This window comes from Tachysurus vachellii, chromosome 3, assembly GCF_030014155.1.
Source record: "Tachysurus vachellii isolate PV-2020 chromosome 3, HZAU_Pvac_v1, whole genome shotgun sequence".
Taxonomy (NCBI): domain Eukaryota; kingdom Metazoa; phylum Chordata; class Actinopteri; order Siluriformes; family Bagridae; genus Tachysurus; species Tachysurus vachellii.
Window position 1 is genome coordinate 34,716,444 of NC_083462.1, and position 17,355 is coordinate 34,733,798.

General features: G+C 41.0%; 1 protein-coding gene and 2 long non-coding RNA genes across 7 annotated transcripts in view; 1 reads left to right on the forward strand and 2 right to left on the reverse strand.

The window, feature by feature from the left end:
• LOC132843539 (NACHT, LRR and PYD domains-containing protein 3-like) overlaps positions 1–17,355 on the reverse strand; it is a 924,649-nt gene that overhangs the window by 15,259 nt on the left and 892,035 nt on the right. For all 4 annotated transcript variants that reach the window (XM_060866943.1, XM_060866944.1, XM_060866941.1 and 1 more), the window contains 2 exons: positions 2,485–2,689; positions 408–2,181 (listed from right to left, as the gene is read on the reverse strand). In XM_060866943.1, coding sequence (XP_060722926.1) covers positions 408–2,181; positions 2,485–2,689 — 1,979 coding nt within the window. The remainder of the gene's footprint in view (positions 1–407; positions 2,182–2,484; positions 2,690–17,355) is intronic.
• LOC132843583 (uncharacterized) lies at positions 4,193–14,008 on the reverse strand. The gene is made up of 4 exons (XR_009648130.1): positions 13,942–14,008; positions 13,672–13,793; positions 13,097–13,213; positions 4,193–4,248 (listed from the first exon to the last, which is right to left on the reverse strand). It is a non-coding gene; the product is annotated as an uncharacterized LOC132843583 (long non-coding RNA).
• Positions 11,719–15,697, forward strand: LOC132843581 (uncharacterized). 2 transcript variants are annotated; one of them, XR_009648127.1, is made up of 4 exons: positions 11,719–12,262; positions 12,896–13,184; positions 13,321–13,414; positions 13,739–15,697. It is a non-coding gene; the product is annotated as an uncharacterized LOC132843581 (long non-coding RNA). The 2 variants fall into 2 exon arrangements; XR_009648128.1 differs by having other exon boundaries at positions 11,720–12,262; positions 12,876–13,184.

The following is a 17,355-nucleotide window of genomic DNA, read 5'->3' on the forward strand; positions in this document are numbered from 1 at the left end:
TTTTCTCATCTGTGAGAGTTCTGTTAAATGTCACTTTCAAAATAAACAGAAAAGAAAAAGTCTTTGGTGTTTAGATCAGAAATGTCTTTAGTTCTTAAATATGTGCAGTTATTTTGTATAGATTTATTTTCATAAATGTTATAGAACACTTAATTTGTCATGATTCATATATAAAAGATATAAAATGACTCATATCATGTTATAAGATTTTGTCCATGTGGCCCAGCCCTCAGTTCAGATATAACATGTTAGTGGAAAAAGTGAAACAATCTTCTGTAAAAGTACCAGAGGTTTGTTTAAAGATGATTAGAGTAACTATTAACAAACATTAATCCAAACAGTGCAGTTTAGTGTTACATTAAAATAACAAACCATGCAGTAATACATTTAGAAATAAAAATACTCACTCAGCTTTTCTGGAGGCTTTGACCACTGGCAGCAGCCTCAGAAGACATTCATCTGATGGATCATATTTACTCAAATCAAACTCATCCAGCTCCTGTACTGAGTTCAGTAACACAAACACCAGAGCTGACCACTGAGCAGGAGAGAGTCTGGTTCCTCTGAAACGTCTGTCACCTCCTCTGTTCAGATAAGTTTGTACCTCCTGCACTAGAGAATGATCATTCAGTTCAATCAGACAGTGGAACAGATTGATAGATTTCTCTGGAGATGGATTCTCCCTGATCTTCTCCTTGACGTACTCCACTGTTTCCTGTTTGCTGTGAGATCTGCTTCCTGTCTGTGGCATTAAGCCTCGTAAGAGAGTCTGATTGGATTCAAGTGAGAGACCCAGAAGGAAGCGGAGGAACAGGTCCAGGTGTCCGTTCTCACTCTGTAAGGCCTTGTCCACTGCATTCCTGAGGAGATCAGACATGTTTGACTTCCTGAAAAGATCAGACTGATCAGAGGTTTGATGTTCTGTTACGTTTCTGCTGATAAAGGAGAGAAACATGTATAAAGCAGCCAGAAACTCCTGAACACTCAGATGTACGAAGCTGAACACCTTCCCCAGGTGAAGCCCAAACTCCTCTCTGAAGATCTGGGTACACACTCCTGAGTACACTGACACTTCTCTGACATTGATGCCACATTCTCTCAGGTCTTCCTCATAGAAGATCAGGTTTCCTTTCTCCAGCTGGTGGAAAGCCAATTTTCCCAGTGCCATGATACTTTCTCTGGTCTGCTGAGGATCAGGGTCACATTTCTGATGGTACTTTTGGTCCTTGTGTTTGATCTGAAAGATCAGGAAGTGTGTGAACATTTGAGTCAGAGTCTTGGGGATCTCTCCACTCTCTGCTTCACCCAACATTCTCTCTAAAACAGTGGCTGAGATCCAGCAAAAGACTGGCATGTGGCACATGATGTAGAGGCTTCTTGAAGATTTCAGGTGTCTGATGATTTTATTGGCCAGGCTCTGATCACTGAACCTCTTCCTGAAGTACTCCTCTTTCTGAGGATCACTGAACCCTCGTACCTCTGTTACCTGGTCTACATACTCAGGAGGGATCTGAATGGCTGCTCCTGGTCTTGTGGTTATCCAGAGGAGAGCAGAGGGAAGCAGATTCCCCTTGATGAGGTTCGTCAGCAGCACATCCATTGAGGCTGAATCTGTCACATCACACAATCTCTCATTCTTCTGGAAATTTAGAGGAAGTCGACACTCATCCAGACCATCAAAGATCAACACCACTTTGTAGGAGTCACAGTTTATTGATGCTAGTTTTTTTGTTTCTTTGAAAAAATGATGAAGAAGATTCATCAAACTGAGATTTTGCTGCTTCATCAGATTCAGCTCTCTAAAGGGAAGTGGAAACATGAAGAAGACGTCCTGATTTGCTGTTCCTTCAGCCCAGTCCAGAATGAACTTCTGCACAGAGACTGTTTTTCCAATTCCAGCAACTCCTTTAGTCAGCACAGTTCTGATGGACTTGTCTTTAAAAAGATCATTACATTTGATGGGTTTCTCCTGTGTTGTTGGTCTCCTGGACACTGTCTCAATCTGACTCACCTCATGTTCATTATTAACATCTCCACTCCAACCCTCTGTGATGTAGAGCTCTGTGTAGATCTCATTCAGAAGTACTGAGCTTCCATGCTGTGAGATTCCTTCATTAATTCTTTTAAACTTCTCTCTCAGCTTGGACTTCAACTTTGTCTGATACACAGAACCTACAGACTCTATAGAGGCAAGTTCTAATAAACAAAGTAATAACATGTTTTAATGCAGAATCACTGAGCACAATATAAAATGTAAATTTATTTCAGTTGCTGCTGTTCCTTCCTGATTGATGTATTAAATATTACTGAAAGAACAGGACTATTGTACAATGTAACCACAAGCTGGACCATGAACAGAACAGAAAAGCAGCAGATGTACATGATACTAAAATTAAATATAAAACTAAAAGTGTTCATATCTAAAACTATTTCCTCTCTCTAAAGTGAACCTGATGGAATAAAGTCATGACTCAGAGCTCTTACTGTTGTGCAGTGTGTTAGCGAGATCTGTGTGGTTCATGTTCTTCAGGACATGCAGTGTGATCTTCAGCGCTCCCTCTCTGACACTGTGCAGATCCTCCTCATCCTCCACCTCCCTCTCAGTGCATGCTTGGTAATCTGGACTCAGGAGCTTCCTAAACCTCTTCAGCTCATTCTTTATCAGAGTGATGACTTTGTGTTCCAGCTCCTGGTTAGAAACACACAGGAACAGATCTAAATATTATCATGTTACTGTCACAACCAGGGAAGGAAGGAGACGGACCCGTACACAGGATAGCTTCAAATGAATGGGGTTTAATAAATGATAAAGTTAAAGACAATAAAAAAGGATGAGGACTAAACTAATACAAATGACAAAACCTAACCTTGACCAATTGGGAACAGGTGTGGAGACAGGGAGGAGCAGACGAAGGTGGGGCAGACACGTGACACCAACAATAACAATAACAACAGCACATGGCCGAAAGTCCGCGCTGATCCCTGACAGTACCCCACCCCTTGAGGTGCGGCTCCCGAAGCGCCAAATCCTGACAAGGTCCGGGGGGGGAGGCACATGGAGAAGGCAGATGGGGGGAACAAGGACCACGGCGAAGGCAGGTGAGGGGAGCAAGGACCACGGCGAGGCCGGTGGGGGGAGCAAGGACCATGGCGAGGTAGGAAAATGGGAGATAAGGCACACGGCGAGGCAGGTGGGGGAGCAGGGCGCAGCCAGAGAGGGCCGAGTGAAGTCCACAGCCGAGCTGTAGGGCCGAGTGATGTCCACCGCCGAGCTGAAGGGTCGAGCGATGTCCATCGCCAAGCTGAAGGGCCGAGCGATGTCCACAGTCGAGCTGACGTGCCGAGCAGCGTCCCCCGACGCACCGCGGTCAAACCCTCGCCTCGACGAACTGAGGAAAAGGGAGGGATGGTGGGAAGGATCTTCCGCCACAGGCCTGCAACACCCCCCGCGGATGAAGTGAGGTGACATCCTCCTGGGCAGAACCGGAAATGGAGCAGCGTCCCTCACCGGAGCAAAGTGCGGGGCGATGCCGCAGGGCACCGGAAAAAAAGGTCCAAGAAGACTGACGGAACAGTCCGGGGGGAGACGATGATTAAAATAGATCCAGGAAGACTGACAGAACAGTTACATGTTAGGGGGGATAACGACAAAAAAAAGCCGGCAATCTATCTGGAAGCTATCCTGCTGGGTCCATATTTGGGGCGGATTCATTCTGTCACAACCAGGGAAGGAAGGAGATGGACCCATACACAGGATAGCTTCAAATGAATGGGGATTAATAAATTATTAAGACAAAGACAATAAAAAAGGACGAGGATTGAACTAATAAAATGACGAAACCTTACCTTGGCAACATGTAACCAATGAATCCGTGCTGCCATCGGCAACGTGGCTCAAATTTATACAAAAAGACAATGAGACACAATTGGGAATAGGTGTAGAGAAGGAGGAGCAGACGAAGGCGGGGCAGACACGTGACAACACCAATAACAACAGCACATGGCCGAAAGTCTGCGCTGATCCCTGACAGTTACAGAGTGAGAGATGCTTTCATTTTATGAAAAGAAGAAAGGGCACTCTTTATTACCACAGTTATAAAGAGTAGAATTCTATCTGATTACACATAATGCTGCTGTACATCATTAAATAACACGGTAAAAAAACATATATTACACACTTAATAAAACAACACCTTGAATATATAGTCCAGCTGATTTCTGCTGATGTTTGATTTCTTCTTTTGTGGTCTGTGAACAAACAAAACACATCATGTGATATGGACTATATGTATTCATAGCTGCACAAATCACACACTAATGTAGAGCCCTGCTAAAATTAGGGCCTAATAATTATTTAGTTTGTTTTTTTCTTTTTCAATAAATAGTTTAAAAATGTATTACTTTCAAACAGGAAATAACTAAGACAATGTTGTTATAAAGAAAGATGTGTGTTGTTGTGTTAACCAATGAGGTAGTTTTCTCACTGACCTCGGGAGGTCAGAGGGCGGAGTGCGAGGGAAGAAGGAAGTGGAGTGTGAGGGATGACACGAGGTGGCGGATATACCTGCGCGAATCGCACGGTCCGGGGAAAATCGCACGGAAAAGCGCGAAAACCGAGTTTGCAGACGGGGGAAAAAAAAAGGACACCTAGCAGATAAGAGACTTTGTGAGAGACAAAGGATACCGCAAGTTCTCTTCATCTCAGTGCTTAACGGTTTGCAACGCGAATACTCGTGTGCAGTGCGTGAGAACCGGAGAAACTAAGGCTACACAATTCGGCAGGAGAGACCGGAGGCCTCGTGGAGACTTCTACTGCATCTTTTCCTTGTTTACATCGTTGGCTAGTGGATGTTTCCCTTTTGAGTTTCCCTGTTCCGTTGGATTGCGTGAGTACTACAGTATAAAGTGTTCATACGTTCACCTGAGCTCCAACGAAGTGCACCACCGAGACATTTAAAATCCCAGCTGGGTAACATTACATTTGGGGGGGATTTTGGTTTGTTTTATTTACACTTGTTTGAGAGAATAAATGTCTGTTTATTGTTTCTACAATTTAATCTTCTGTGTTGTTTTGTTTAAAGAAAGAGATTAGACTGTTATGTGACTTGAGATACGTTTTTGAAGTGTGGTACAAATACCTTCATTATTATTATTGGTTATCATTAATTATTGTGATTGATAGAGGAGAACAATTAAAGGAACACTGAAGTCTGAAGCCCGAGGTTAAATACAGCAGTTTGAGTAACTTTGGTGATATACATATCACACCTTCGGTAAATTTTAGATGTGCCTCTCACGTATAAAGTTATATCCCTAGACAGATTTGAGCCAGTTAATCAGTGAGAGGGCTACATTTGTGGGGGCTCGTCCGGGATTCAGATCACTGTTTTTTTTTATTTCTCTTCTATCTTGGTATATTATTTGGAGGGCAGATCCTGTAAAGTCACAGGTTGTTTGATGCATGGAATCTTCTTTTGTTGATTTAGATGGTTAAGACATTTAAGGCTGAGCAGTTATTATTCATCCAAATACTATATAAAGGCACAGATGAGCAACATGGAGGTAAATAAAGTCATTGCATGGTGTAGTGAAACAGATGTTCAGCTTGAGAACGCACTTATTTTGAGCAACGTACCTTCGGACTGTGATGATATGATAGTGTACAAGGTGCTTGATAAAGTTCCAGGTATGTGTAAATTGCAAGGTGCGTGGTCGTCGTTCTGATCCGGGTGAGCAGCAGCATTTTGTTTTAATTGAAACTGCTAGGAAAGTTTCTGAGATACCTATTCCTGCTGAAATTGGAGGATCTGATGTAGGTGCCTGGTATACCCAGATCGTAAATGTCACAACTCAAACACCTGAACAAAATAGGGGGGATGAGTTTCAAACTAAACTGTTCTCATTCCTAGAGAAAGAGGGTAAATCTTTAGCTGATGTTCAGAGTATGGTTTCTCCTTCACTTAGCCTGAGCACTGAGCTTGTTGGTGCCATTAACTCCTTGGTTCAGAAGTGTAATGTGGCTACACCTGCTGAGGGTCCAAGCTATAGGAAACTGCGTACATTTTCTGGGGTGACACCTACACCCAGTGGTGAGGATGAGTATGAAGCATGGGCTGAACAGACCACTCACATTCTTGAAGAGTGGCGGTGTTCTGACAACATTAAGAAACAAAGACTTGTTGAGTGTCTTAGGGGTCCTGCAGCCGATATAGTGAGGTTTGAAAAGGTTGCGAATCCAACAGCTTCCTCTGGTGATTATCTCAGTGCATTAGAGACAGCATTTGGTACCACAGAAAGTGCTGCAGATCTTATGGTGCGGTTTAGGAGTACTTTTCAGAACGAGGGTGAAAAACTCTCAGCATACATATTGAGGTTGGATAAATTGCTGCACAGTGTGTTACGCAAAAGAGGCATTAATCTCTCTGAAATGAATCAGCTTCGTATGCAGCAGATAATCAGAGGAGCACTTCCAACTGACATGGTAGCTTTACGGTTCAGGATGACACACAAGCTATGTAACCCACTTTCTTTCACAGATCTTTTGAAAGAGGTCAGAGAGGAAGAGAATATGATGCACAGCAGAACCTCAGTTCAGGCCAATGTTGCTTTGTCTGCTGCGTCCTCTGTCAAGAGTGAGACCTCTGTTAAAACAAATCCTACTGAGTCTGAGGTTGAGAGACTAAAGAAGGAAGTTAGGGGGTTAAAGAGTGAGATGTCTCGTCTATTGACTGCAACAACTGAAACTGTAACTCATGGGTCTTCTGAAAGTCATAGCTTAGCAACTGGTGAGAGACGATCAACAAACAGAGCCAGGGGTAGCATAAGCTATTTCTGCTATAGGTGTGGTGAAGAAGGGCACCTAAAGCGGGATTGTGTGAATGAGGAAAATTTGAGAAAAGTGAATGAACGGCTCATAAAACTCAAACGGCAGTCGGGAAACTTCCCTGGGGCTCGGTAGAGGAACGGGCTGATGCTCCGGGTAAGACACGTTCCAACAAGTGCAAACAAGTAACAATAGGAAAGGCTGTTCTCCCAGCAGGGCTAGTTGGTCCTAGCTCGATCCTTCCCATTCAGATAGAAGGAGTTTATGCCAGAGCCTTGCTTGACAGTGGTTCACAAGTCACTCTTCTATACAGATCCTTTTATAACAAGTATCTTAAGCATTTGCCCTTAACACCAATTGAGAATTTGGAAATATGGGGTTTAAGTTCCCAGCAGTATCCATATGATGGCTGTGTGTCGCTAAGGCTTGAATTTCCAGGGTCTGTAGCTGGAGTGGTTGAAACCATTGATGCGCTCGTATTGGTTTGTCCTGATCCTGCCGTGAGAGGTGAAGTTAATATTTTGGTGGGAACAAACGGTGGGTGAAAAGACTTGTCGAGGCATGTAAGGAGAAAATGGGGAATGATTTTCTTCATACCTTGACAGTACATCCAGAAATCAAAGATGCATATGAACGGGTCATTGCCAGTGCTGATGTTAAAGTTGACGACAGTCAAGGTACTGTGTGGTTTCCGGGGTTTAAGCCTGTGAAAATCTGTCCAGGGGAAAGTAGGCGAATTAGGGGAATCTTAAGATATCCAGGAGAACTTGCTGCTAAAACAGTCTTGGTGGATCAGCCCGAAGAGTTCTGGTTTCCAGAAGAGCTATTGGTAAGGGCAGAAGTGCAACCTGCTGCGGCTGCACACTCCAAAAGAATTGGGGTCACAGTCAGAAATGTCTCCGCTCGCCCTGTCACTTTGAAACGAGGTATGCGCATTGCTAATGTGTTTCCGGTTGATGTTGTGCGTTCTGTTTCTCCATCTAAAGGAAGTAGCACTGAAACAGGGTTGACCTTGGACTCCTTTGAATTTGGTGATTCCCCGGTACCTGAGGAGTGGAAAAGAAAGCTGACTAAAGAGATGCTAAAAAGGAAAGATGTTTTCTCCTGTAGTGAGTTTGATGTAGGTTGTTCGAAAAGCACCCAACACAACATTAGGGTTAATGATGAGAGACCTTTTCGTGAAAGATCAAGACGACTCGCTCCAGCTGACATTGAGGATGTCAGACAACAATTGGAGAAGTTAAAGGATGCTGGTATTATCTCTGAGTCCCGCAGTCCTTACGCCTCGCCAATTGTGGTAGTTAGGAAAAAGAACGGGCAGATAAGGATGTGCGTGGACTACAGAACCCTGAATCGTCGCACCATCCCAGATCAATACACAGTCCCCAGAATTGAAGATGCTCTGGCCTGTCTGAATGGAAGTCAATGGTTCAGTGTATTAGATCTCAGAAGTGGGTATTATCAGATTCCACTGTGTGAAGCTGACAAAGAAAAGACAGCTTTTATTTGTCCAGTGGGGTTCTACCAATTTGAGAGGATGCCTCAGGGCATTTCCGGGGCTCCTGCGACCTTTCAAAGGGTCATGGAAAAGACGGTTGGTGATATGAACCTGTTGGAAGTGTTGGTATATTTGGATGACATCATCATTTTTGGAAAGACCCTGGAGGAACATGAGCAACGACTTCTCAAGGTGCTGGACCGTTTGAAAAGTGAAGGACTCAAATTGTCATTAGATAAGTGTATCTTCTGTCAGCCTTCTGTTACTTACGTTGGTCACATTGTCTCTCAGGAAGGGGTGTCAACTGATCCCTCTAAGATAGAGGCAGTAAAGTCTTGGCCTAGACCACAGAATGTTTCTGAGCTTCGCTCTTTCTTAGGGTTTGGTGGTTATTACAGAAGATTTGTAAAGGACTATTCTAAGGTATCTCACCCGTTGAACCAGTTGCTGCAGGGTTGTTTACCAAACAAAAACCTAAAAAGGGGTAGAACAGAAAATCCTGACAAGGTATTTTACAAAGCATCAGATCCCTTTGGTAATAGGTGGAATGAAAGTTGTGAAGCTGCATTCAGGGAATTGAAGGAAAGGCTCACACAAGCTCCTGTGTTGGCATTCGCAGACCCCAAGCTACCATATGTGTTACATGTAGACGCATGTTGTGAAGGTTTAGGAGGGGTGTTGTATCAAGATCAGGGTCAGGGACTGCGTCCTGTAGCATTTATCAGCAGAAGCCTTACACCATTAGAAAAGAACTATCCTGTGCACAAACTTGAATTTTTGTCTCTAAAATGGGCTGTTGTTGACAAACTACATGATTATCTCTATGGGGCCAAGTTTGAGGTACAGACTGATAATAATCCATTAACATATGTGTTGACCACTGCCAAACTAGACGCTGCAGGGCATAGGTGGTTAGCAGCTTTGTCGTCCTATGATTTCAGTCTGAAATATAGGCCGGGTAACCAAAACATAGATGCGGATGCATTGTCTCGTCGTCCTCACCCAAGAGTGGAAGAAGAGGATAGATGGGCAAACATCTCATCCTCTGGTGTAAAAGGGATGTGCAACCTTCAAGTGTTTGGTAATTCTGGAAATTGCGGGAGCTGTAGCCGGGTTGTTACTTCCTTGGGTGGGTCTCCAAAATCTGTCCCTGTAGCTTACTGTAATCTAGCTACCTTAGACCTTGCTTTTGCTCCTAGGATGAGTTCTTCTGATCTGTCATGCTCTCAGCAGGATGATTCCTGTTTTGGTGAAGTGTGGAAGGCATTTACGGAGAGAGATCCAGGCAGGGTAAATAAGAGCATCCATAAGGACATTCCCCTTGTCATGAGAGAATGGGAAAGGTTAGAGATGGAGGATGGGGTGATGTTTCGTTGCACACAGGTTCCAAATAAACCCAGACGAAAACAGCTGCTTCTGCCGCAGAAATTTCGAGTGACTGTTCTTAAATCGTTGCATGATGACTCTGGGCACTTAGGGTTTGATAAAACCTATGGGTTCGTTAGAGAGAGGTTTTATTGGCCTCGGATGAAGGCCGACGTGGAGCAGTATTGTCAGACATGTGCTCGGTGTGTCCAGAGAAAGACATTGCCTAAAACAGTCGCACCATTATCACACATGACTAGCAGTGGCCCGATGGACTTGGTGTGTATGGATTTTCTATCTCTTGAGCCCGACTCCAGTAACACCAGTAATGTACTCGTCATAACTGATCATTACACCAGATATGTGCAGGCTTTTCCCACCAAGAACCAGAAGGCGTCCACTGTGGCTAAGGTACTGTGGGAAAAGTACTTCATTCACTATGGTCTGCCAAGACGCATGCACTCAGATCAAGGAAGAGATTTTGAGAGTAGGCTCATCCATGAGTTGTTAGATATGTTGGGGGTGGAGAAGTCAAGAACAACTCCATATCATCCCCAGGGGGACCCACAACCAGAGCGGTTTAATCGGACGCTGCTGGACATGTTGGGGACCTTAGACCCGAAACAAAAGCAACATTGGAGCCGACATATTTCCCATCTCGTGCATGTTTATAACTGCAGCCAGAATGAAGCCACAGGTTTCTCTCCATACTTCCTAATGTTCGGACGGGAAGCCAGATTGCCCGTTGATCTAAATTTTGGTGTATCGAGTGATGGTACCTCCATTAAGTCTTACCAGCGGTATGTAAAGAACATGCAGAGAGAATTAAAAGCTGCCTTTCAATTGGCTGAGGCCGCTGCTGAAAAAAAGAATGATGGGAATAAGAGGAGGTATGACCAGAGAATTCATTACTCACATCTCACTCCCGGTGATCGAGTTCTAATTAGGAATTTGGGTCTGCAAGGAAAGCATAAATTGGCAGATAGATGGGGTTCTGTGCCATACATTGTTCAAAGTCAGATGCCGAACCTACCCGTGTTTCGGTTGAAGCCTGAAGTTGGTGATGGGGCGGTTAAGATTCTCCATCGAAATCATCTTCTTCCTATCGGTCAAAAGCTGAGACAGCAGCGTACTGCTGACGTTGTTCAGGAGCCCAAAAGAAGGGTTTTGAGAAAAAAAAGGCAGACAGAGCAAATTAAGAACTTGAGACCTGAGGCTGGTAGTGCTCTTAAGAGACAGGAAGAGCAGAGCAGAGATTTTCAGAGTTCTGATTCAGATAGTGATGACTATGTCTACGAAACTCCGGTACATATGCCTGAAGAACCTTCTCTGGTCCCTGAGAAAGAACTTTGTCAGACAGATGTTAATGTGCATGAGAGTGTTGAGCTGTCTGATGAGATGGTTGAAATTGCTGATGCATCTATAGAGTCTGATCCATTACCTGATAAACCTACTGATGATTTGCAGAATGTAGATGAAGTTTCAGATACCAGTAAGGATGACGATGTTGATGATGTACAAGAGCTCTCAGATGAGCAAATAAGTATAACAAATCCAGGGGTTTCTATTGAAGTAAATGAAGAGAATAGAAGGTCGGAGAGGATAAGAACAGTTCCTAAGCGTTTTACTTATGATACTCTTGGGGAGCCAAACTTTGAGCCTCACATTGCTAAAGTAAAAGCTTCAAGTGCTGTTAGATACTGTTCTACTGTATTTTTGTGGATGAATATGCCTTCATGTAGGAATACCTGTCCAGTTAGACAAACTGTATTTTCTTAAATGTGGTCAAGTCATTACCGGCAGACATAGTTCTCTAGTGACTATACTTATTCTGTGCATATTTTGTGCCTGGGTCTTTTTTTTATTTTTTTTTTTGAAAAAAAAAATGTTAACATGAAAGTATACTAATGTTACAGTGTGTTATGTTAGTAATGTGACATGTATCAGTTTTGTTTCACTATTCCTTAACCTCGTTATGGGGACATAACGAATTGTGGTGGGGGGAGAGTGTAGAGCCCTGCTAAAATTAGGGCCTAATAATTATTTAGTTTGTTTTTTTCTTTTTCAATAAATAGTTTAAAAATGTATTACTTTCAAACAGGAAATAACTAAGACAATGTTGTTATAAAGAAAGATGTGTGTTGTTGTGTTAACCAATGAGGTAGTTTTCTCACTGACCTCGGGAGGTCAGAGGGCGGAGTGCGAGGGAAGAAGGAAGTGGAGTGTGAGGGATGACACGAGGTGGCGGATATACCTGCGCGAATCGCACGGTCCGGGGAAAATCGCACGGAAAAGCGCGAAAACCGAGTTTGCAGACGGGGGAAAAAAAAAGGACACCTAGCAGATAAGAGACTTTGTGAGAGACAAAGGATACCGCAAGTTCTCTTCATCTCAGTGCTTAACGGTTTGCAACGCGAATACTCGTGTGCAGTGCGTGAGAACCGGAGAAACTAAGGCTACACAATTCGGCAGGAGAGACCGGAGGCCTCGTGGAGACTTCTACTGCATCTTTTCCTTGTTTACATCGTTGGCTAGTGGATGTTTCCCTTTTGAGTTTCCCTGTTCCGTTGGATTGCGTGAGTACTACAGTATAAAGTGTTCATATGTTCACCTGAGCTCCAACGAAGTGCACCACCGAGACATTTAAAATCCCAGCTGGGTAACATTACATTTGGGGGGGATTTTGGTTTGTTTTATTTACACTTGTTTGAGAGAATAAATGTCTGTTTATTGTTTCTACAATTTAATCTTCTGTGTTGTTTTGTTTAAAGAAAGAGATTAGACTGTTATGTGACTTGAGATACGTTTTTGAAGTGTGGTACAAATACCTTCATTATTATTATTGGTTATCATTAATTATTGTGATTGATAGAGGAGAACAATTAAAGGAACACTGAAGTCTGAAGCCCGAGGTTAAATACAGCAGTTTGAGTAACTTTGGTGATATACATATCACACCTTCGGTAAATTTTAGATGTGCCTCTCACGTATAAAGTTATATCCCTAGACAGATTTGAGCCAGTTAATCAGTGAGAGGGCTACACTAATAAATACAGAGACAGATATTTAACACTATCCTCTTAACACAATACACTGATTTCAGGACTGATTCCTGACTGACACCAACATGTTTAGAAACAAATGTATGAATAAATGAATAAAATATTTATATTGTCATTAATGTCCCAGGTGTAAATGTTCTTCTGTAGCACCACAGACCCTCCAGCTCAGGGACTGCAGACTGAACTGAACTCTTAAAGCAGTTTTCCTCACTGCCAGTCCGAGAGCTGCAGCACTGCACAGTTTATTTTACTGCTTCAACACCTGATAAAGCTCATGAAGGGCTTCATAATGAGACGAGTGAGTTTGATTACGTGGAACACTGCTGTAAAACACCTCACTGTACTGACCTCACATCAGTAGAACTGTCTCTGTCTCTGAAGTTATTTGGACATCCCATTGACTCGTCACTCTTCATGGACACACAGCTGGGTTCTGGTGAGTCTGATCTCTTTCCCTCCATCATTCTAGTATTACAACAGAAATATCAGCAATAATTAATACTCTGCTGTCTCAGCACTGTTAAACAATGTGTTCATCATTAAACAACAATAATTCCATCTTTTTAATTCAGATCCAGTCTGTAAACTTATTCAAACAGGAGACAGGCCTCATAACTCAGGAATTACACTGATATCAGGAGTCCCAATCACAGCAAACTGACTCAGGTGGGTCTTTAAGCCTGTAGAGTTCACTGACTCAAAGCTCTGCTGCTCTTATGCTCCACATTACACAGTCTTTTTTACTCTTCTCTCAGTGAATGATTTGTCTAAACTGTTCTTAGATCAGATCAGTGATATATTCACTGCTATTTAACACCTTAAAGCAAAGTTGAGTTCCTCTGTTAACTAGTGAGTGTTTAGAGATACAGATGTGTTCCCATGAGACGGTGTGTATTTATTGCTGGTGAATGTAAAAGTGTCACCTCTCGTCTTTCTGTGAGTCCTGTTTTCCAGACACACTCATGTTGAACGTCATGTCTCCTTCTCCAGATTACAGCAGGACACACGTTTACTTCACTCCAACATCGGTGTGTTAAATTAAACCCTGAATCAGCAGAGTTCACTTACAGGAAATAGTCACGCTATCAAGTTATAAAACAACCTGTGTACATTAAAACTTCAGTACAAACCCACACTCTTCTGCATCTAGTGTCACTTCAGTGTGTTTATATATTAGAGCTTTAGATACTCACTGTGTTTTTACTCCTGAAATCTTTTATGTTTCACTTCACACAAAATGGAGCTGCTGACTTTCACTTTTACTGACACTGGTCTAACTGATTTTTCTGGTTTATGCTGAAGTGTATGTACTGTATGTGTGTGTGTGTGTGTGTGTGTGTGTGTTTCATTTCTGTTTATTTATCTTTTCACAGACATTTTTAGGGATTTTTTATTATGAGCAGGAGATAGAATCCAATTCTCAGCTGGTGAATGAGAATCATAGCTGATGTATCATGTGCACAGACATTCAGTAAGAAATAATGTGAGGTCTCATGATGTTCATGCTGCATTTTAAGTTAGTGATGTGCTTTTTTTTATTATTGGTCAGTGCTGTTATCAGTGTCATATGACATGATACAGAAACACTTAGTAAATCTCAATGTGATAAACTGGTTTAATAACAGAATCTGCACTACAACACCTCTGGTAAACGTCTTCATTGTCTACTATTGAGTAATAAACATGTATTCAATAAGGGGACATGTGAATATACTGTGTTGGAATGTTGGAAACAAATGTATATCATGTGATCAGATACTTTATTTAGTTTTTACTCCTGAAATCTTTTATTTTTCACCCGTCACAAAATGGAGCTGTTGACTTTCACTTTTACTGACACTAGTCTAACTGGTTTGTCTGGTTCATGCTGATGTTTGTGTGTGTGTGTGTGTGTGTGTGTGTGTGTGTGTGTGTGTGTGTGTGTGTGTGAGGACTCATAATGTTAGGATTATAGTATATGTGCTGCATTATAAGTTAGTGATGTACTTTTTTATTATTGGTCAGTGCTGTTATCAGTGTCATATGATGTGATACAGAAACACTTAGTAAATCTCATTGTGATAAACTGGTTTAATAACAGAACCTGCACTACAACACCTCTGGGAAACATTATCATTGTCTAATATTGAGTAATAAACATGTATTCAATAAGGGGACATGTGAATATACTGTGTTGGAATGTTGGAAACAAATGTATATCATGTGATCAGATACTTTATTTAGTTTTTACTCCTGAAATCTTTTATTTTTCACCCGTCACAAAATGGAGCTGTTGACTTTCACTTTTACTGACACTAGTCTAACTGGTTTGTCTGGTTCATGCTGATGTTTGTGTGTGTGTGTGTGTGTATGTGTGTGAGGACTCATAATGTGAGGATTATAGTATATGTGTATATGTGCATTATAAGTTAGTGATGTGTTTTTTTTTATTATTGGTCAGTGCTGTTATCAGTGTCATATGATGTGATATAGAAAGACTTTGTAAATCTCATTGTGATAAACTGGTTTAATAACAGAACCTGCACTACAACACCTCTGGGAAACATCATCATGGTCTAATATTGAGTAATAAACATGTATTCAATAAGGGGACATGCGGATATACTATGTTTTTGAAACTTATGTGCATTATGTGATCAGATAATTGGCTCAATAAATTGGATTGGTTAGGGGAATAAATGGAGAATATTTTTAAAAAGAAGTTAAAAAAAGACTTAAATTCTTGATGGAAAACAATAAATGAAATGTTTAGATATTTCAGGACGTTTGAGCAGAGAGGATCTTTAAATAATACTAAAAACCATGAATTATTTTACAAAATAAATGTTTTTGTCATTCTGATATTAGATAATAGATATTAGTTTTTATTGACTGATATAGAGAAATGATTTATGAAGCATTAAAGGAATGCTGAACATTTTACATTAGTAATATTATTAGTGATACACAATCTGGATTTCTTAAAAAATCAGTTAATATACAATAGCATCTATTTTTTTTTTTTTTAGATTTGTTAGATTATTCCTGTTTTATAAAAGGATGGCGATAGAATTTTTTTTTTAATCTTTTGACAGAATTGAAGACATTTTTATTTTACAGGATCTACAATATTTTGGCTGTGATGAAAAATTTATTAATATTATTTCAATATTATATAAACAAATAAAGTGAAATTTTCATTCAGTTACTACAAGGAGATTTAATATTATAAGGGAAATATGCCAAGGAGATTCAAACATTTCAGTCTCTTTCCACACTAATGTGTGTGTATATCGTCGCTGTCGGGCGGAAACCTCCTATGTCCAAATTGTGTCAATTTCATATTTTTCACATATCGATGCTATTGGTCAGTCCCCATGTGGGTCTGTTATTTTTACAAGTTATTAACCAATCTACAGTAAAGTCTTGAAAATAGCTTGAGCGCAAATCTCTTAACTCCATTGGACACTTCAACTGTCTGAGAAATCTCGTAACTCCACCTCTTCTTCACTCCGCGGGAGAGCTGCGCGGCATATTTCTCCTCAAGATTAAGAGTCGCAACAGATTTTAAATATCTATTTATTACTATTTATTACTGCTTATTATATGTGTTCATTGATGTTTTAAAATGTTTCTTATATAATATTCGAATTAAATTGAATGTTTTGGATACCACTATTAAATGATTGTTTTTATTATTATTTTACTGACTTTAAGTCAGCCTACTTATAGACAATGCCTCTTCTTGGCACTGTGCATGGAAAACACTGTTTTTTGGACACTAACAAGTGAAAACAGTTAGGTTAGATACATTTGAGTAGGCCTGTTTTGTTAAAAATTGATAGCTGCAATGCTTCTGTGCAGAAAGAAACCCGTGAGCCACGAAGGTAAGTTTGCGAGCAGATTAGACTAATGTCCACCTATTAGACAGCCTAATCAGCTTATCGTGTTTTGTATTGCATCACTTATAGCTCTTAAACCTTTAAAATAGAGATTAGGAAGATGTATGTAACTACAGTCATTAGCTTTGGTTAACTATTGAAGCCTTTTCTCTTGTCAAAAGGCTCAACGTGACCGCAGACTTTATTGAACACTGCTGGCAGCAGCGACGTCTGTGTCCGTACCGTTTTTATCAATGACAGCATAATCTCGTATCTCCCTGCTCCCAAGTCATAAAGCTTGTATCTCCAGTAAAACGTGACTTTGGGAAAATGTTGTGTTAATGTTGGTACACAATAGTATATGATAGCAATATAAGGTATAATAACAACTTTAACTATACAATGTTTAATAACTCAATATTAAAATATATTTAATAACAAAATATGGCGTTTTTTTAATTTCCTGAAAAATAATGGTTTTGGAGATACAAGGATTCCGACCGACAGCGACGATATGGTATATGTATATGAGAGACAGTGTAATTCCCTCCCCAGACCTACTAAGGTAAGTGAGATGCCCTTCTCCCTCACAGCCCCACAGTAAAACTGCAGATAAAGAAATTAAACACTTTGTTTTTATTATTAATTATTATCTCTGTTGGAGTGATCAATTGCATGAAAGTAGTTAAAATAATTTACAACAAAAAAAAGAATAACCTTTAAATAAACTTTGTCAAAAGAGAGAAA